Source organism: Electrophorus electricus, chromosome 1 (assembly GCF_041902795.1).
Source record: "Electrophorus electricus isolate QZ-2024a chromosome 1, ASM4190279v1, whole genome shotgun sequence".
In the NCBI taxonomy this organism is placed as follows: Eukaryota; Metazoa; Chordata; class Actinopteri; order Gymnotiformes; family Gymnotidae; genus Electrophorus; species Electrophorus electricus.
The window spans coordinates 44,262,979-44,284,505 of record NC_137497.1 but is presented as its reverse complement, the minus strand read 5'-3'; the positions used below and the strand labels follow the sequence as shown (position 1 = coordinate 44,284,505).

At 42.0% G+C, this 21,527-nt stretch overlaps 2 protein-coding genes and 1 long non-coding RNA gene across 6 annotated transcripts; 1 reads left to right on the top strand and 2 right to left on the bottom strand.

Moving 5' to 3' along the window:
• Positions 1-5,883: 5,883 nt before the first annotated feature.
• cbln2b (cerebellin 2b precursor) lies at positions 5,884-9,017 on the bottom strand. 2 transcript variants are annotated; one of them, XM_027021405.3, is made up of 4 exons: positions 8,353-9,017; positions 7,533-8,067; positions 7,006-7,125; positions 5,884-6,854 (listed from the first exon to the last, which is right to left on the bottom strand). In XM_027021405.3, the coding sequence occupies exons 2-4, from the start codon at positions 7,818-7,820 to the stop codon at positions 6,657-6,659; spliced, it is 606 nt and encodes a 201-aa protein (XP_026877206.1). In that variant the 5' UTR covers positions 7,821-8,067; positions 8,353-9,017; the 3' UTR covers positions 5,884-6,656. The 2 variants fall into 2 exon arrangements, with proteins under 2 accessions (XP_026877206.1, XP_026877207.1); XM_027021406.3 differs by having other exon boundaries at positions 8,417-9,017.
• A 1,683-nt stretch (positions 9,018-10,700) lies between these two features.
• Positions 10,701-14,738, bottom strand: LOC118241280 (uncharacterized). The gene is made up of 4 exons (XR_004775962.2): positions 14,620-14,738; positions 13,608-13,679; positions 13,016-13,115; positions 10,701-11,295 (listed from the first exon to the last, which is right to left on the bottom strand). It is a non-coding gene; the product is annotated as an uncharacterized LOC118241280 (long non-coding RNA).
• Positions 14,090-21,327, top strand: fbxo15 (F-box protein 15). 3 transcript variants are annotated; one of them, XM_081721659.1, is made up of 10 exons: positions 14,090-14,431; positions 14,632-14,727; positions 14,916-15,020; positions 15,114-15,344; positions 16,644-16,844; positions 17,031-17,154; positions 18,760-18,842; positions 19,445-19,590; positions 20,055-20,179; positions 20,520-21,327. In XM_081721659.1, exons 1-10 carry the CDS (start codon positions 14,406-14,408, stop codon positions 20,787-20,789), a joined length of 1,407 nt encoding a protein of 468 aa, XP_081577785.1. In that variant the 5' UTR covers positions 14,090-14,405; the 3' UTR covers positions 20,790-21,327. The 3 variants fall into 3 exon arrangements, with proteins under 3 accessions (XP_081577785.1, XP_026877210.2, XP_026877209.2); XM_027021409.3 differs by having other exon boundaries at positions 14,091-14,423; XM_027021408.3 differs by having other exon boundaries at positions 14,091-14,423; positions 14,629-14,727.
• The last annotated feature ends 200 nt before the right edge of the window (positions 21,328-21,527 follow it).

Below are 21,527 nucleotides of genomic sequence, written 5' to 3'. Positions count from 1 at the left end.
TATTCAGACATTATTAGGAGCACACAGATCACGCAGCCTGAAGACTTCCTCTGGCTCGTGCCGCGTGATTGGCCGTCTCTCGGGTGGAGCAGGTAGTACAGGAAGAGTGCCTTATTACAGCAAACCTGCACAACCATGCCGTTATTACACTGCCTCCAAACACGTTATCCTGGAGATCTAATGGATTAAAAGTATGTCAGTTTAATTTTATAGAATATATGAATTTCTATAAACAGACTGTGTGAATGTGGAAGGGCCGTGCAGCTGATATGAGGCACTGGCATTAAAAAACTTGGTTATGCATATGATCGTTTGGAATACAATAAGTATGTGACAAATAAGATTAACTGAGATTAACTGGAGAACAACACAAGGACTATTAACAACATTACACAGTTTTCAAAATAAAAGCACAGTGCCACTCCTGGTTCCCAGTTAGCAAGGCAATCTGTAGGATTAAAGAGCCATTTGGCTAATGTGAGTCATTATGGTCACTCTTACAAGAAATGACAGACAGCACCTCCCAGACATGAAGATAAAGGTACAAAAGAAAAGAATGAATTAGGCGAGTGAAGTTGTTTCACTCGCAGTATTATAATAAAAACGCAACAGGCTCTTATAAAGGGGAGAGGTGAGGAGGGTGGTGTTGGGTAAGGTGGGGTGTAAACATGGTAGGGGCCTTGGACTGGAGGTGGACAGGAGGTTGTAGAAGCGTGACCGAGGGGGTTTGTGGTTATACAGAATCTGCCGTCATGTCATGTGATATGTGATTTGCTTTTTGTTTGAGTAGTAATGCGTGGAGAGGTTAAATAAGTTTGCATTTAACATAAGCAAATAGGTAAAGATGAAGGACGATAAATTTAATTTAGAAACTTTGTGTTACTCATAACTAGAATGAAAAGGCTGTCATTTAATTTGATAGAATTTCAAAAGACAGCATGAAACTTCCTCATGGCCTACCCCTTACTCAGTTCTCCAGCAGATCTCTCTATTAATGAGAGAATCATGACCAAGGTTATATATGCTCTACCATGGTTATACTACCACGCCATTCACATGAGATTTGTAAATGTATGTGTGGCGTATAACGTATCAAGGTTCTTCTGGGAATATTTTCTTGAAAAAGAGAAGGAATAGTTGTGTTGAGGTAGCATATGGTTTTAGAATGGAAAGCAGACTTCTTTGTATGGTTTGGACTGACATGAAGATTGTTATGAATAGTGAGTCAAGCCCAGAAACACGTTCCCCCGCTGGTGTTTGTTTTGGTGTCTGTGTTTGCTAAACAGCAAACGCATTATCAACTGATATTCTATGCAAACTTGTTCAGTGCCAACTTCCTCATTTCAATCAAAAAGTCCTTTTTCACAAGTAACCCACTGTTGTAATATCATGCACATTCACCAGGAGTTATGGCGACATAAGGAGCTCATCTGTAAGCACAGCTAAGCTCACCTTCACTTAAATGAATATAAATGTTTGAAGATGAAATATTTTCCTTCAGAGGTCCTTTTCCCTGGAGCAGAGTTTAATTCATACAAAAAGTGTAGTGTAGACACTTTCATTGTTATGTAAAGACAGAAAAAATGTTGAAAAGGGTTATAATATTGACCTCTTCAACTCCAGACCTATTATTTAGTCCTATGGTATTTTATTCACTATCCGCTGGAAATTATTTATCAACTACATTTACATTTACGGCATTTGGCAGATGCTCTTATCCAGAGCGACTTACAAAGTGCTTTGTCATTTCCTCATAGAATACAACCTAGTACAGTACAGAAGGTCAGAGTCCAAGATACCAATGAACTAGAATACTGTAGAATACAGGGATGAATGCTGATACCTAGAAGTACAAAATACACAAGCTCTATAACAGACAATGATAAGTGCAATAAACAATAAGTACTAGAGTTTCAGTTAGTAAACATAGGAGCAGTCAACATCAGTGCAATAAAAGCACATTTAAACTAATCTAAAATGTACATAGCGTAGGGTGTTGGTGTGACGGTGTGTGTCTGTCTCCTCTAGCAGAACTTTTCATTGTAAGGGGGTTAAGACCTTTAGCACATATTTTAATCTTGCCTACTTAGAATTTTACAATCACCTGTTGAGAGTGCGAATAAAACTTTGATTGTCTAGGCACATCCTAGCCTGACAGTCTTTTTTACATAAAATATTTAAGTGATAAAAAGTTCAGAGAAAAGGAACAGGGAAAACACAAGCATAAAAAATATTTACTTAATCCACAGAGAAATCTATTTACCCCCAAAATCCAAAGTAGCTAAAACCAAAAAGAAAACCCACCTCATAGCACTTTATTGCTCTTGTCATCCATATCTAAGGTTAATTTCACACCATGCCAGTTCTTCTCCACTGTCAAGCTGAAAGCGTCCACAGAAGGAAGGGCCAACCTTTTCTAACGTGCTGCTCATGGCTTCCTCCCATTGTGATTGTTTTGGCCAATCTCAAAGCCTGGCTTTGACATTGGCTCCAGATATTTCCTGGTCAAGATTGGCTTGCCCAGTATTTTCAAACCCCGAACACGGGTTAAGGTTGGTTAATCATGACTCCAGAGCTGCAAGGGAGCTGAGATGCATCAAAAGCAAAATGTTATCAAAAGTTCCCTTCTCTTCACACTCCGAAATTTACAAACTTTTCACCAGTTTTTTTTTAATACAGAGAAAATAGTCTCACTGAATAATACTTAACTGTAATTATCATTCTGTCCACTTATGAAAATATCACATAATTTGAAAATTTCCCTTCACGATTCTCTTCACCATTGCATGAAATTACACAAAACTGAGTTTACCCTATTAAACATATTAAAATATCTAAACATACTGCAGTGTTAAAAATCTGGCAGGGGTATGGGGATTTTAAAGAGTTTTATAATAGTGGCACTGAACATATTTCTGTTTCAGTGCCTGCAGCAAAAAAGTGTTTATTAGACGACTGTGTTATATTTTGTAATTAGCAGCTAAAGTGAAAATTAATTTCTGATAGCTTTAATGCCATTAGCTGCCTGTCCCAGTGCGAGGCTCTTCGCTCAAACAAGAAGTTTGAATTTCAACGGCGGCCCACAGCAAAGCTCAAACTATGGGGAATTTAACATATGAGAACCCACACATCAATGACTAATACACTTCACAGCAGCCACACAACCCCAAAAACACTGTTAATAACCTTCGAGTGGCATTACTGTGCCGCTTCCAAGGCCTAATTCTTGGAGCGTTGCTGCATGTCTTGCTGTGAGATCACAGGGTGTGAGATGATCATGCTGAATGTGGTCTATGACATCGCAAAAAATCCCTCAGTACCCAAATTAGTCCGCAATGGGGGTTTAACAAGGGTATTGTCTTTCAGAAGACTAACCTCTGTACAGAGAGGACTAAGAGACACATTAATGCTGGAAGAGTTTCTTGGATGTTGCTACTTTTTCATAATTAAAAACACACTATTCAGCCATCTGTGCACTCATAAAATGCCTTTAAGGAAAGAGATTTATTGCACTTCTGTGGTTTTTATAGCTTGGCTTCTTTAATGGATGGTATATAAGTTGGTTTTTTGCAAACACAGGGCTGTTTATGCCATTCCACAAACAGTGCCAAAGGAACAGAAGAGTCTTTCACCTCTTCTGTCTCAACTCTTCTCCGTCTTCTCTTTACCACTGAAGAGAACTCATATGTTATTAACAACACATGGGAAGAATATCAACCAATGATAGCTTACCTCATGGCATTACTGTGCATGGCATTACTGTGAAACTACTGAACGCTGGTGCACTCTACGTTTGTTGTTTCAAGTCTTAAATTGCGACTGTGAGTAATAAGTGTGAGGATTTCAAACACGGTGCAGTGGAGACTGATGAATAAACAGAGAAGAGAGAAAGAAAGCGAAAGAACGCTGAGACATCCGGTGTGTCTGCGTCTGGCACAGTCTCGCCGAGTACCTGACTAGAGCTCGCACGCACTCGCGTGCGCTGGAGAAGGATTTGACTAGGAGAGACTCTGTGCTTAGTTCACTGGGAGAAAACAACTGACTTGTGTTTGAAACCAATATGGGCTCATATTTCCAAAAACAACTTAGAGCAGGAGTGCTGATCTAGGATCTGTTCGTGTCAGTAAATAAATAAATAAAGAAGGCAGGAACCTGATCCTACATCAGCACTTATACTCTAAGGCCATGTCCTCTTCTCCCTAAGGGCAAGAACAATACCCATTTTGTGGTTTACAAATTGAAAGTATATCTGAAATATGAAGGTGTAAAAGGATGAAATCAGGAGATGAAAAATTATACTAATTATACTAAGTTATATTATTATACTATAATAAATTAAGTCAAATATCATTGCTTCAAAATTCTACAAATATTCTACAAATATTACAGTATTATGGCCCATTGTTAATTATACAGTATAAACTAAGCATTGTGTTTCTTTAGTAGCTGCGCAACTTAAGCATTTTAGTCCTTTGTAAAACACACACCATTGTAATATGGCAAATTAAAAATGTGTGAATATTGAAACAATTTGTTTCCAGAATGTTAATAACTCATTTTGGTTATAAGTTTGTATAAGTCACTGAATGCAAGGTGTCACTCAAAATGGAAATATTCTTCCATTTAGATTTACATTCACTTTCACTGTAATATTTTCTCTGCTAGGCTGCAGCTGGTACCAACACATGATACACCTCAAAATGGAAGATTTGTCACAGGTGTCTTCAGCAACAGCATCATACTATCTCTGAACTGATAATGAGGTAAAGTATAGGTCTTTAGATTACATTTGCAGGTAATTCTTCCCTTTAGACACAAATAGAGCAACAAATACTATATCAATTGAACAGAGTTGTCACCATATGGTCTTTAAGGGGCTGCATTATGGGAATAGAATTCAGGCAGGCTTTTGTCGTAAATTAGCTTTACATCTACAAATCCCAGTTATTTAACACCATTTATTTCTTTAGAAAATATCGGTCTCAGTTGTAATTATTTGTGTAGTAGGTCTGCTCTGTAATACAACTACCAATATTTCTCTAGATTTGTTGATTTAACCAACTGTAAAAGCTTTAAACAAAATTGTGGTCATTTTGTTTGTTTGTGTGTGTGTGTGTGTGTGTGTGTGTGTGTGTGTGTGTGTGTGTGTGCGTGTGTGTGTGCATCTGTGTGCATGCATGCATGTGTTTGTATGTGCATGCCTGCATATATGTATGTGTGCATGTGCGAGTGTGTGTGGGGGTTTTTTCTCTCTGTGTGTGCGCATGTCTGTGTGTATTATGTGTGTGTGTGTGTGTGTGTGTGTGTGTGTGTGTGTGTGTGTGTGTGTGTGTGTGTGTGTGATTTGTGTGTTTGTTTGTTAGACTAGCAATGCTGAGGAAGAGAGGAATATAATATTTAGTATAATTAAAAGCCCTCAGCCTATGAGACCATGTATATATGAGCAACAACTGCCATAACAACAGAATTTATATTGTAAAATAGGTTTCTCTTTAATTATTGGTATTATATATAACCACGTTCTTAAAGAATATATATATATATGGTGTCCTTGCTTCAGCGTTAAAGCGGCGAGGACAGCAGTCTAACAAGTTTCTGATAATGAGTTCGCACTAGTCCTGTGTCCTTCATATGTCCGTGAATTTCACCAAGCGCTTACTGGGTAACTTCAGGACCATGGACAGGTCCCGGTTCTGGAAGCAGTGTACAACGGCATTGGCATTTCTCATCAAGAGCGTTTTAAACTTGCTTCTGTACCTACTCAGTGTCATTATTTCGAATCAATATCCGCTACATTTCCGTGTGATAATCACACGTTCACATTTTTGTCGATGCGACTGTAAATCATAAAACACGAATTAAGAAAGACTGAATAGATACGCGTACAATACAATATTTTATTAGGCGGGACATCATATCGGGATTTTTTTTCTTTTTTTCCACAATGTACATTTGTGAGCAATGTCACTGAACACTAAACCAGTCAAAGGTACGTAGATCCGGAATGTAGAACACATGTGAATATGTATTTTATAAATTAGATGAACGTTCTGCAAAAGTTTTAAGATGCCTCCACTGGCTGATATATTTTTTTAATAATCACTGTATAGTTGGCGGCCTATATTTGGCACATTTTCCACATGTTCAGCATCCATACGAAACACCATGAACACCACAAAACAAGATCTCCCATTCGTGCAAAAATGCTTTAGGCCGTAAAGCAGTTTCCTGACACTGGAACGTCCCCGCTCGTGGCTCCTTACCACTTCACGTGACGGGAGCCAAATCGTTAAGGCTATACGAACACAACGTAGAGCATAAATATACTTAGTTCGGGATTTAGGATCATCACCTTAAATATCTTCCATTTATATAGTTGTCCAGGTAATTGTCAATTAGCAAACGTAATCGTTTGCCCGACGATAGAATCCAACAATCAACATGTGCACTACACACAAGTCGATGGACAGGTTCCTCCGTAAAAACACACTGAGATGAATGGAGGATGGCGCGGGATCTCCACGGATTCGTCCTTATTTGGCCATATCGCATGTCTGCGCTACGGGCGCATCGCAAAGAGTTTTGTTCATCGAACTGATATTTATCTTCTGCGGTCTTTTAAAAAAAGTAAAATGCAGTAACTATTTGCAAGGCGGTTATAGAGGGAAAACTAAAAATCCAGAAAACGTGGAATATTTCCATCCGCCCATGAGATTCCCTCTCTCGAGCTTGAGATAGACCCGGTCCTCGCGCTCCACCATCAGTAGAACGCCGTTGCTCGCCGCCTCCCTCGTGACATCCTGATCCCCAGCGAACGCGGAGATGACTGGGTATTCGTTCTGCATCAGGTTGACCTGAACAACAAGACAGCACGCGCTTAATCCTGCAATGGTCTGATTTCGCACAGAAATGACGCGTTAAGGAAATGCACACAGCGCGAGGCTACAGCGGCGTCCGCGCCAGCGTGTGTGACAAACATGGGGCACGGCGCGCGCTTCTCCTCACCTGTATGGTCTGTCTGTTGTAGACCTTCACCACATGAAAACTGAAACTGTAAATTCCTCTTCGCGGTGCCGTAAACACGCTTGCTTTTAAGTCGAAATGATTGCCAATGTTCACTAATACCTGTAACAACAGCACACATGAGAAAGCCTTTATTTTAGGGACATATCGTCATACAGCGCGGGGGCTTCAACACAGTTTTTGTGAGGCACAAATTGCCTTTTAAAACCCGACCGATCCTACACGTCTCACATTGTGTTTTTGAACTGAATAAATGACCCTTATGTTAACATGGCATTTGGGTTCATGGGCTTTATAATTTTTTCAACATGTGCCCTTTTAATCCTAAAAAGTAACGAAACAGACTTACAATACAAATATCTTACGTCTGTCCTTTAAAGTGCGCAATTAACTCGCGTGTATTTCTTTTTTATCAGCAGGTTAGGATTTGCAAAGTTTAAGAGCAAATGCTACGTACACAGTAGCTTGAACTAAGTTAATGTGAAGTAAGCGGAGATGGTCCAACTGACCTGGTCAAAGTAGATGGTCATTGAGGTGTTGCTCATCTCCGACGGCTCGTGGTTTGTTCCCCTGACCGCCGAAAAAGCCACTTTGGCACTGCCGGAGCGCACGGATATCCCAAGCGAGGAGGTGACCCCTCCATCAGAAGAGGGGTTAGAGTCACACACCACCAGACACTTCCCCTCCAGGACGATGGGTTCCGTGTCGTTCTGGCCCAGGCACAACCCCGCGCCACATCCCAGGAGGAGAGCGAGAGCCAGCATCGCGCAGTGTCCGGGGCAGGCTGCTGGCGCCATGATCGGGACTGGAGTCCTGCGCGCACTGATGTCTAAGATCTGCCCCTTGGAGGTTTGTTACGGCTCTATTACCTGCTCCAGTCTACCCTAACTCCAGTCTGCCTCTCTCTCTCTCTCTCTCTCTCTCTCTCTCTCTCTCCCTCTCGCTCTCTCCCTCTCCCCCCTCTCTCTATCTGATGCGGTTTCCCTCCTCCAATTCGTATGAGATGATATCAAGACGATCTTCAAAGTACTTGCTTTGTGTATTCTGAAAAGAAAATGTCTATTAAGATACGAGTAATAGTTAAAAGGAACAAGACAGAATGAGCACATCCCGCACCGACCAAGCACACCATATATATTGCAGGCACGGTTCTAACTCTCCTTCATCAGGTCGACATACCATGTACTGCTTTCACATGTAAATTAAAACGTGTGATGTTGCTGCGCACAGTCACTTCATCAAAGTAACATTTCCGTCATGCGACTTACATATTTCTACAAGTTATTATCCCCCCTCGGTTACCTGATAAACCATTTACGTTCAACTTACACAAAATTCAAGGTTCCGGAAGGATAGTGTCGTCTTATCGCTTGCGTGCATCTCGGGGTTTTACCTGTTAGAGCCATCCGTGTACGCGCGCGCAGCCTGGGTGCGAAGTGAGGGGAGCGCGCGCGGTCAGACGGAGTAGGCGCGTCTTCATCCCTCCATAGGCGCATCTCGCGCAGCCGGGCTTCTGCAGGACAGCACTAGCCCAGCTCTGAGGCAGGAGCACGTACCGGAATGCGCTCGAAATTGCTTATACGAAAAGGAGAAAGTCCAAGATATCAGTAAGTGCTGTAAAAAGCGTGATTAGTTCACAAATAACCAGCATGGACTAGGAACGCCCAACACAGTTTTACTGCACGACCCAAACTCCCAGCACAGAGCAGTGCAGCAGCTGATGATTCCTGCACCCGTAAGTGCACGCGCGGGCCCAGGGCACCTGCTTTAATTGGTACACGCGCGGAGAAACACGAGATGGTTTAGCTCCATCCAGTGGAAGGCGCGTGCTAGTTAGTCGCGTTCCAGCCTCACTGCGTTGCACTGGGTGCGGGTGGAGGGGTTAGCTCGTCTTTCTGGCCTGTTGACATATTCAAACATCTAACCTTGCTAATTAGAAGAGTTGACAAATATCCTGGAAGATGCTTGTTCAGTTCTGGACCTCGCGATGTCATGTAATGACATTTGAAAAAATGCGGGGGCAAAGTTTTGGAGATCTTAACCGGCGTCTCGTGCTCGGTTTGACAGATTTTCACAGACTGTGATAGGATTGTTGAACCTTCACTTAACCTCCTTAATTAACTGCCACTCTTTACTCCTCAGAGTTACTAATTGGCAATATTCCATAAAGTGGTCACACTGTTATGGATGGCTTATTCTAAAGACAGGGGAGGGGGTGTGGGTATACCATCTTCAAGTTTCAAGTTAACTTATTCATTACTTTACTGTCACATTCATTCACTCACATCTGATTCTGCTAACTATTCCTTACAGAGTTGCGCACTCTACAGTGTACCTATGTTGGGGATGTTATGCTCAGATAATTAACATTTTTTATTAGACTGAGCCCTATTTTCGCAGTGCATAATAAAATCTGTTTCACAGTAATTTTGACTCCTGGCATAGTTTCATGCACATTAGACTCACGCTATCAGCCTTTTCTATAAATTAAAAAGATTATATGATGTCACAAGAAGCATATTTAAAAACCACACCAACGTCATATCTCTAATTAAACATCAGTCTGGTGATTTCAGGATTTAGTCTATCAATAGATAACGTCTCTGACTTGTAGACAAGCCTGAGGAGCTACGGCTGTAAATACCACCTCGTATGATCATCCACCATAGACAACACAGTCAGCAGGAGTGACGAGTCATGCATAAATCCACCTTGAGCATCCGTCCCCAGTGTGTAGCCTGGAGCTGGTGCCAGGTTGACCAGGATACATGGAATGTCATGCTGGGGGCCCCTGGGCTGCACCCCACCATCGGCCATGCAGTCATGCAAAATGATACAGCACACACCACCAACAACTATTCACTTCAACACGCAGTGCCTGTGTCGGTCCTGAGTGTCATCTCGTATCTGACATTCACTGTCTACGCACACACTTAGATCTGCATAAATTAACATGTAATTAAAAAGATTTACATATGTAATAATGAACCAATGGATGAATGAATGAATGAATGGAAGAATGAATGAATGCATGTTGCTTTGTCCCTAAATCGGGGAGACAAGTTTATTTCAGGCTGTGATAGATTGTAATGAGGCAGCAGGGGAAGCTCACACTTAGTTACAGGGGTTACACTGGCCTTGATGATGTCATCTCAGTTATTAATACATATATGAGCATATACGCTCCTATGAGATCTCAAGCGCATATGTTCCAACTGCTTACACTGACAGCTAGACTGGAGTTTTCATCAAAGCACCATATGAGAAATTTAAATTTGCTTTCCATACAGTGAGACACAAAAATGCCCATGTAACTCCTTCACTCAGGGAGAGAGAGAGAGGGAGAGAGAGAGAGAGAGAGGGAGAGAGGGAGAGGCAGCCATGTCTGGAGACGGGGGTGTGGAGCTCTGTGTCCCCGTGCAGACAGTGAGAGAAAACCTCAGTGTTCATAAAAAGATGTAGAGGGACAGAAAGGAACCTACATGCGATATGTGTGGGAGTGTAAGGGCATCCAGTCTGAGCTTCTGCTCACCAAGCGGCCGCTGCCCAATAAAAGAGGCATTGTTTGGCTCATACTGATACGGACACCCACAAAAGTAGCAACAAGAGCACGTCAAAACATGGGCAAACGTCCACTAGACGGAGGAAAGACGGCATCACAGAAGCTGGATGTGCAGAAATTTTAAACAAACAAAACACAAAGAAAGAGAAAAGAAAATGTAATAAATGTAATTCATAGATACATTAATTCATAAAACATACATACATACAACATACAATCAAACATATATTCCATGCATGAGTGTTGGGCTACTCAATAATTATAAACTATTAATCTGGGTAGTGTTTTTTATTTGTTTGAGTTTTTGGGAACATAAAACCATTCTATATGTAACAATGAAACACTAATACAATAAAATATGAATAAAAATGAAGATTATAACATTATAGCATTAACTGATGTAGCTTTTATTGGCCATGTATGCAACATAAGGGATTTGTCCTCAGCTGTCAGCAGCTCTCAGCATACAGTCAGTGATTCATTAAATGTAACAATATGTGTTTGTGTGTTTCATCCAAAAATATTAGCAATATCTTGGGAAATGCCTGGAACAACACGCACTTCTTTTAGCAAACCTCTCCTCCAGATCTGCCATGTGCTAAACTATTTCAGCGTGACACGGGCATCTTCAAGCACATCTGGAGCGAGGTGGTACAGCTGGGGCATGCATGCGGCAAGCAGCGCAGAAACCCGTTAGCTCCGCGGGATCGCTTGAACAGAGAAAAGCACAGAGAGCAACCTGAGCCAAAAGCACACGCTCAACAGAATTTACAGTACGACAGTTTTTTTGTTGTTGTTGTTGACGCTGTTTTTAAAACACTAAAGACTGTGTTAGCATCTTTCTCTTGTGTCAATATTTGGTTCAGAGGGCTGATGAGCAAGGCATTTATTTACTCCTGATATCAACATCTCACTGTCAGATTACCTTGAAAGGACTAAGTGCCCATACAGGACTTTACTGTGAGCCAGAGACTCCTGCCATTGTTCACCGGCCTCCTCTTAGTGCAAATAAAGTTTGTATGAATTTTCTGAATTCAACATTTCAAGATGGAACTGACTATGTGGCGTCAAAGCAATTTTAAGCAGGTAAGCAATGTGAAGACGCTGCCCAGGAAGCAGGACGTTAGGCCTGCTGTTTGACACGCCGGGGTGTGTGTCTGACTTCCTGACAGCTGACAGACCTGATACGCTCACGTTTATGTGCACAAGCATGAAGCGGTAAAGGCAAGTGCACTTTTACCCCAGAAGGCTGCTGTGTGCTTCAGGCCTGCTAGCAACAGCAGCCAAAGCAACATCAAGCAACATCTGTCATCAACTATCCAGGGGCCAGATTCATAAAAGTGATCCTCTAATAAAACTTAAGCCCCAAGGAAATCGTTAAGAGGTTTATACCTTATTTCTTAACTGCAATACTCTGCATTTTCTTATGACCATATTAAATATTTTCTTACAATGTTCTTAATGGTCCCAAGGAGAAATAATTATGGATGGGTGGCAACCATAAGCCAAAGCAGAATGCCTATCACAAGGTTAATTTGTTTACTTCTTGCTTAGAGGTAGCGTTAATATGAACTATTTACAATGTTAGTAATGCTAACTTATGTGGACAACAGCCAATGAAAACACTGCAGTCAATTTCTCAATTAATTATTACAACCAAAGACTTTTCCTGGCTCAGCAGGGTGGAATTACCACGAAGGTGCATGTAGATTGCAGGACAAAAGGTATAACGGCAACTAGACATTTCAAGATTACTTGTTTTGAATAAAGCTAGAGGAACTCTGATGTCCGTATGTCGGCACTGACAGATACTGATGTCGGATAAGAGAGGCTAGTCACGATAACCTCATCTGTTTGGAAAAATCCCTTTTTTCAGTATCACAATTAGAACTAAAATGGACATAACTACAAAAGGACGTAATGACACAAGGGCATAACAACACCCAGATGTAACTACACAAGGGAGTAACTTCACAAAGACGTAACTACACAAGGATGTAACTGCACAAGGGCGTAGCTACACCCAGATGTAACTACACAAGGGCGTAACTACACAAAGACCTAACTACACAAGGATGTAACTGCACAAGGACGTAACTACACAACTAACCTTTAGAGCCCTTATGAACTACAAGAACAGCTATTTAAAATTATTTACAAGACAACAGCACTAAAGAGCACTAACGCCACCTGCCACCTGCCACTTCACGCTCTCTCTCTCTCTCTCTCTCTCTCTCTCTCTCTCTCTCTCTCTCTCTCTCTCTCTCTCTCTCTCTCTCTCTCTCTCTCTCTCTCTCTCTCTCTCTCTCTCTCTCTCTCTCTCTCTCTCTCTCTCTCTCTCTCTCTCTCTCTCTCTCTCTCTCTCTCTCTCTCTCTCTCTCTCTCTGGAAATGCTGGAAATGTTCCTCAGAGATTTTGGTCCATACTGACATGATGGCACCACGCAGGTGCTGCAGGTTTCTTGTCTGCACAGTCATGATTTCCCGTTCCACCACATCCCATCCACCTCTACTGGACTGGGATCTGGCCACTGTGGGGGTCATTTGAGTACAGTGAACGCATTGTCACATTCAAGAAACCAATTTGAAATGGTATGAATTTCACATGGCATTATCCTACTGGAACTATCCATCAGACTACACATACACTGTGGTCTCAAGGAGCTGGACATGGTCAGCAACAGCACTCAGGCAGACTGTGGCATTTAAACAATGCTCAGCTGGTATTAAGAGGCCCAAAGTGTGCCATGAAAATCTCTCCCACACCACTACGCCCCGACCAGCCTGAAACGCCGATACAAGGCAGGTTTATCCCTACCATCCGAATATCTCAGCAGATGTCGCGACATGTGCCCAGTCTTCTATTGTCAAAGATTATGAGCCTGTGCAAACTGTAGCCTCAGCTGAATGTTCTTAGGGAACGAGAGTCCCTAGTCTTCCCCTCCTGCAGCTCGCCTGCTTTAAGGTTTGATGTGCGTGCATGGGTGTTGAGTTACTGTGGCCTTTCTCTCATCTCTTCTCACCTCTGGCATCAAAAGGGCACCTTGTACCAGAGAGCCGTCGCTTGCTGCATACTTTCTCTTTTATGAAGCATCCTTTGTAAACCCAAACATATCGAAACTCAAACCTACACAGGCCTGCTGATACATAGTAAATGAAAATGTAAATATATGACCAAAGTGCCTGTAAGTCAGACGACCGTGCCTATAAGAGCGTGCCCTTCGCGCGCGCCTGTATCACATTATTCATTAATTGCTCGCGCAGCCATTCTTCGAAGACCTAACAGAAGACCGTTCGCTTAAAAGAGCAATAATAATAATAATAATAATAATAATAATAATTATTATTATTATTATTATTATTATAACAATAACAACACGAAGACCTAACAGAAGACCGTTCGCTTAAAAGAGCAATAATAATGTTATAATAATAATAATAATTCTTATTATTAACAACAACAATAAGAATTATTATTATTATTATTATAACAATAATAATAATAATAATAATAATAATAACCATAATAATAATAATCAGAAGAAGAAGAAGAAGAAGAAGAAGAAGAAGAAGAAGAAGAAGAAGAAGAAGAACAGTAGCTTGGCTTGCACGAAGTGGTAACCCGGTTGCCATGACTACCGAACGCGGCCGCGACCTTAGTTACACTCTGTAGCAATAACTTACCTAAGCTAAGCTAACGCTAGCTACAGTTTTTAGGGTGCTAACAGCTGCGAGCCATTCAAAAATAGTCCGCGGAGATTTTTGGAAAACATTTTCCAGGTACAAATACACTGGAATAGACCGGCAGAGATGTCCTCTACATGTCTGAAGTCTCAGAGGTAAACAGGTCAGCTTGGTAGCCGTTAGTTAGGTAATAAGTTAGCTTAGCTTAGCTAGGTTAGCTAGGTTTCTGAGGTAAACAGGTCAGCTAGCGTTAGGTAGCCGTTAGTTAGGTAATAAGCTTAGCTTAGCTAAATTAGCTAGGTTAAGATAGGTTTCTGGTCTTCCCTCAGATGAGACTTCAACCCCTACGACCTCTTTCAGCAGACTGACAGGTGGTGTGTCCAGGCCGTCATCCACCGTGAGGTCCCCCGGAGTCCTGCCCGGTCGGTTTGCCAAGAGGAACGAAAACTTCATAGAAAGGCAAGTCGGAGGTGTAGGCTCACTTACTGCATTTCACACCCAACGCCTGGCTATTGAATAGTATGCCTGCTCAAATCTTGAATTAAACGGTGATCGTACACTAAGGCAGCGCAAGGGGGATTTCAAGTATTAACCTAAGCCAGTCTTGGCTGGTATTTATTTTTTATTTTTCCCTCATGTGTGATTAGGATGCCACCGGAAGTCCTCCTGAAGATTCTCTCCTGGTTAGATGCAGGCTCTCTCTTCTGTGTCGGCCTTGTCAACAAGCGTTTCCAGGAACTGGCCAGCAACAAGTGTGGTTTAGTTAGAATTCTTGATCCGATTTTATGGCACATAACGCAATTTCCATTCTGTCAGTGCTCATAATGAACTGTTGCTTCCTCCAGTGCTTTGTGGTATCAGCTGTATACCTGCCAACAAGCTAAAAACAAGCGACCCACACTAGTCGGTGGTGTGACAGATGGTATGGGAATGACTCACATAGAGGAAAAGCCTAAGGGATACTGGAGAAGACTGCTCTTCAAAGATCTGACCGGCCACAGTGAAAAATGGAGGAAGAAACTTAAAGCCATTAATTACTACACAGGCCTGCCAAACCAGTCAGAGCAAGTGCTTAGGTGAGTTGTCGTAACAGGCTTTCGCCAAAACAGTTTAGGCCGTTCCTTAAAAACAACATTTTAGGAAGTTTTTTGGTTACACCATCACTATTGTTTTCTCTGTCTTTAAATCAGCAGTATTATCGACTTGAAGCCTTTGTTGGGCAATATCCCAGCAGGCCACAGACAGCCAGCGCATTTGCTAATTGGCTTGGTCTAATTAGGATAAATCGCATCAGTGATTATGTGACACACGGACACATCTGTTTTGTTTTCTGGGAGCCTCTGACAGTGACACTGCTGCTGTGAAGTGCATGCCCTGTTAAAAGTCTCTAAGTGTCATCATGCGCTTTCGTGCCTTGGCTAATTAATCTGGGGTTTTATCTGTGGAGTAACACATCCATTCACATTCCAGTATGACACACTCCGTTTCCCCTCCCACCTCTCTTCCTGTATTACAGAGCAACATTTACAAAGCTGAAATGCTGTGTTTGTTTTGTGACCCTTCTGAACTCTCGATGGCATATTTCCAAATCATATTTGTCTGCATGTGTTTCTCACCCTTTGCCACACACAGCCTTATTAAAGGTTAGCCTCTGAGCTAGTGGCTCAGGTTTTCCCATCGTCCTTTGGGGGAGGGCAAGGGAAGCATCGCTGATCAGCCACAGGCCACAGGCCTCTGTTGTCTTAACCTCTGATTAGGGTTGGCGGGCCACTCAATTTTTCGAGTTGAAGGCCATGCAGCTTGTAGAGGAGGTGGAAGTAATTGTGATCCGCTCAGAAGGTTCAGCAAATCGTAGAAATAAATTGCTTGGCTCCTTCCTCGTGCCCAGACAAATCCCCACTGGGTCCCTGTGTTACAGAGGCACAGGTGGATGAGATCTACCCCTGTAATAATCATCTGCACAGACTCCCAGACACAAACAACAGCTATTAAATCTCTCTGGGACCTAGCGCTCCTGCCTTCTCAGGCCTTGTTTCTATCATTCTAATTGATGTCTTAGGTACTTCTGGCTAGCTCTCAATGTACCATATTGGCTATTTGCTTAACTCTGTGCTTGGATTTAGTTTTAACTGGATGTCTTACTTTTGATTTTATCCATCTTACAAATAGTTGCATGTCCTCAATCTACAAAATTAAGTGCATTGCACTTTTCAGAATGTGACACTTTAGCTGTCTGTTTTTATTATTTTTATTTATTTATGACCATTTCTTCCTTTAAAGAAAACAAAAACAATATCCCCACTTGTCGCCCCAGTCCGTGGCCTCTGTCCAAGCCTACATGTCAGATGTGTAGTTGGTGTGACTCTCCCTGGCAGGACTCTCCCTGTTGCGTGGGAGATCAAAGTGACTGAGGCCACCGGGCGAGAGAGCTCCTTCGAGCAGACAGGCATTTACTACGCTGACACGTCCGTCACAGTGAGCTGGAGTGCGGTCCGCTGGCCGCGGATTGACCGGATCGCTTCACTACAGCTGCATGGGGTGATGCGGGTACCCCTTACCTGTCCACGCACATACAGGTAAGGCCTGCTGATGTAACTTCATTCTAACTTAATTAATAGTAATAATTACAATACTGCTATTGATGCTATGGCTTCTAATATGAATAATTATAATATGAATAAAAACAGTAGTAATAGTAGCAGTAGTAATGGTAGTCCTAATAATAATAATGATCATTTTGTTGTTGTTTTGTGCACTTATAGGCCAGGCTGGAGGTCACTGCTAGCTACGGTGGCATTAAACAAGTGTGCTGGGCAGGTTTATGCTTCAGATAGACTTGTCGAGCTGCTGTTTCTGGATCAGGGTGTGACAGTAGGTGTTTGGCAGGTGTGTTTGATGTCTGACCTCTGACCTAGACTCACTGACCTGAAATCAGGTCACGGAAGATGGTCTTAAATATTTTAAGCTTTAACTCCTGCTCTGTTAGACACAGTGCCTCCAAGTAGTATTCAACCCTCTGCAGATTTTTCAAATTCAACAAGTTGCAAATAATTTAGAGCCATCAAACTTTGAACAAGAGTAGCATTTATTAACAGCTGCCTAAATATTACAAACAAAAAGTGTAAGTGCTCAATTAAATTGAATACATTTTAAACATAAACATTAGGGTCAATTATTATTCAACCCCTAGGTTTAATATTTTGTGAAATAACCCTTGTTTGTAATTACAGCTATTAATCGTTTTTTATAAAACCTGATCAGGCCAGCACAGGACTCTGGAGTAATCTTGGCCCACTCCTTCATGCAGATCTTCTCCCAGTTGTCTAGGTTCTTTGGGCATCTCTTGTGGACTTTGATCTTGAGCTCCTTCCACTAGTTTTCAGTTGGGTTAAGGTCAGGAGACTGACTAGGCCACTGCAACACCTTGATCTTTTCCCTCTTAAACCAGGCCTTGGTTTTCATGGCCGTGTGCTTGGGGTCTTTGTCCTGGTGTAAGATGAAATGATGACCCAGCTTAAGATCCATGATGGAGGAGTGGAGGTTTTTGGCCAAAATCTCCAGGCAGGCTGTGCTATCCATCTTCCCGTGGATGCGGACCAGATGGCCGGGCCCCTTGGCTGACAAGCAGCCCCACAGCATGATGTTGCTACCACCATGTTTGACTGTAGGGATGGTATTCTTGGGGTTGTATGCAGTGCCATCCTCTCACCAAACACCCCTGGTGTGGTCGACACCAAAGACCTCGAACTTGGTCTAATCAGACCAGAGAACCTTGAACCAGTCTGCCTCAGAGTCCTCTAAATGATCATGAGCAAACTTTAGACAGGCCTTTACATGATGCTTTGAAAGTATAGGTACCTGGAAAAGAGACCATTGCGGTGGAGTACATTACTTATGATATTTATTGAAACCAATCTCCTCCCGTGCTAAGGCCGTTCAGACAAGCCTGGCCTCAGCACGGGAGGAAACTTTGAAAGGGTGTCCAGGCCGTGGAAGGTTAACAGTAGTTCCATAAGCCTTCCACTTCCGGATGATACTCCCAACGGTGGAGACAGGTAGGTCCAGTTCCTTGGAAAGGGTTTTGTACCCCTTGCCAGCCTTATGACCCTCCACAGTTTTGTCCCTGATGGCCTTGGAAAGCTCCTTAGTCCTTCCCATGCTGACCATGTATGAGTGCCGTTCATTTGTTGGGGGATGGGCTTTTATAGTCAGAAAAGGCGTGAAAAAAACAAAATTTGAATAATTTGAATAATAATTGACCCTCTAATAAACTTTGCAAAATGTAAAAAAAAATAATAAACAGAGAAATAACATTATTTTTGCTGCAGTGCATATCACATGCTCAGGCCCATCTACAGTCCAAATTTCACAATGCTAAGTTAACTCCAAATGTGTAAACCTGCAGAATCTGCAGGGGGTTGAATACTACTTGGAGGCACTGTACTGATCAGAGTTTGAAATGTCCTGAATCCATTTATATTAAATTTTCAGGAGCCACGTGAAATTGCCTTCATCATGGTGAACTTGCACTATCACAGGCTGGTAGAGCGGAGTCTCCTGGGTTCATCCACTGCGTATGGTCCTTCCACCCTACACATTCTTCTGCTTACCACTTTCTCCTTTTCCTCCCAAGACATATTTTGCTTTCAGATTTGCTCAAGATTACAGCCTTTTCACAGACTTCACTTTCCACGCCTCTGTGTTACTAACGTGCTTAAGTGTGTATGATAAAATGCCTGTAGTATTTGTGTGTGTTTGTGTGTCTGTGTGGGGATTGGTTGTATGACAACTCCATCTTCTGGTGAGACCGAACACTGTCTCCATTATCAGCCCTCTCTTTGTGGGATAACACACACACACACACACACACACACACACACGCACTCTCACACACACACACACACACGCACTCTCACACACACACACACACACACGCACTCTCACACACACTCACACACACACACACACGCACTCTCACACACACACACACACACACACGCACTCTCACACACACACACACACACACGCACTCTCACACACACACACACACACACACACACACACTCTGTCTCCTGCTGCCACCTGCGTGTCTTTGTAGTTACCTCAGGCTGTCTTCTCAGCTTACACCCACTTCCTAGCAGAGTTCCATTTCATCCCCACACTTACTGCTCCACAGCCCGTATCATCCAGATGAGGACAAGGCCCCTTCTGACGATGTGGACCCGGAGTACGGTCTCCATGGATACACTTTGCATATTGAGATGCACAACACAGTGAAGAAAATCGCTTCAGCACGCTTTGACCAGCTTTTCTGCAGGAAAGGTACCCACTCAAATTAAACTGTTACCAGTTTGGGATTAAGGTTTTGTACTTTTAGCTAAATATCATGTTTGGGTTTTTTTTACATATATTTAAACCCAGAGCAGAGTGTAATTATAGAATTTCTTTAAAATGTAACAAACTGCTGTAGAATATTACTGTACTTTTTTTTACCTTTTCTGGCAGACAGTAGAGGGCGCTAGAGTTCTGAATTTGAAATAATAAAGGGACGCTATTAAAGTCCTATAAAGTCTGAAATCACAGCCGCGGCAGTGCAGTGAAAATATGAACGTTTAATATATGTCCTTTGAACATACATTAATCAGCCCCGCTACTGAATTGAACGTTCAGCCCCGTAAAAGCACTCTTTATCATGCACTAAGGTTTTAGCTGGGTACTAAACAGGCTGTGTGCTGCTAACATGGTTTGATATGCTGTATGCTGATATGCTAACACACTCTCTGCAGATCAGATTGTTAATGGTTACGTGCAGCTGAGCGTTATCAGTCGAGGAAGCAGATGGAAGCATGTTCCTGTGTCTGGAAGCATCAGTCTGCCCTGGATGACTGAGGCCTTACGGGGACGTCTAGAGGTATCAGGCACAAAGCTCATATTTACTGATATGAGCAGATAAATTCATGATATTTCTAAATTTATCTCCAGGATAGCCACTGTTCGCTTACAAAAACAGCTGAACATGGGCAAACAAACATATGAATAAAGAAATACAAACACCAGCAACATTTTCTGCAAATCATGAGCGCCTAATCTAAATCTGAGACTGGTATTATTTACATCTCTTCTCAGGGTCTAATATGAGACTGGTATTATTTAAATTTCTCCTCAGGGTCTAATCTGAGACTGATATTTATTTACATCTCTCCTAAGTGTCTAATCTCAGCCTGGTGTTTTTTTTACATCGTATCATGCAGGGTTGTTGCATGATGGCCCTCACTGTCCTTGATGAAATCCAGACACCCTTCTGGTGCTTCAGTGGGCCTGTGTCCATGACCGAGTCAAACCAGACGGACGTGTCCTATGACTACAGAGGAAAGAGCTACTTTATCCAGCGTTGGGACTCAGAAGGGAAGGTGGAGATAGAACTGCAGTGGGTGGAAGAGGAGAAACAGTATTTCATGGTTAATCTACTCATTTTCCTCCCCGTTAGCAAAGTAAACAAGCACTTTGGGAGGGATTATTGAGACCTTTGTGAACATTTCAGTTTGTTTACATATCAGTTCCAGACAGTCTCTCTGTGTTATATGCTGTCTGTGTTCAATGTTTCTGGGGTTTTTTTTTTTCTTTTGTGAAGTTAAACTTTAAACTGAATTCCTGCTTTAGTGAGTTTTGCATTCAGAGTCGTGTCATTGTGAAGTGAATCTGATGGGTTGCTCTCGGTATGAACTGAGAATGTCTCACCGATGACAGTAATGCTTACCTTCTCATGTGTGTATGTCTCATATCTGTATGATGGTTGTATATATCTGTATATCTTGTATCTAACGGTTTTGTATGTCTGTATATTTCGTATCTGTGTAATGGTTGTAGTTTGAACATTTCCTCTGCCATTTGAAAATAGGAAAGAAAAGATTTTTTTTCAGTCCTATTTTGATATAAATAGAACATGTCACTGTTATTTTTATATTTCATGTAATTTTCTACATGTTGAGGCTTACTGGGAGCTTTTAATAGAAAATGTTTTAATTTTGCTTGTGAGAATAAAATCAGCAAGTTATCCTAGATGGAATATTTTTTTCTTACTCGAGTGTGCATGGGAATAATGTCCCTGTATTCCTTACTCAAGTGCGTCTGGGAATAGTGTCCCTGTATTCCTTACTCAAGTGTGAGTAGGAATAGTGTCCCTGTATTTATTTATGTTTGTTTGTTTCTGTTTTTGCTTTTCTCAATCTGCTGTGAACTTCTGCTCAGCGCACGTCCTT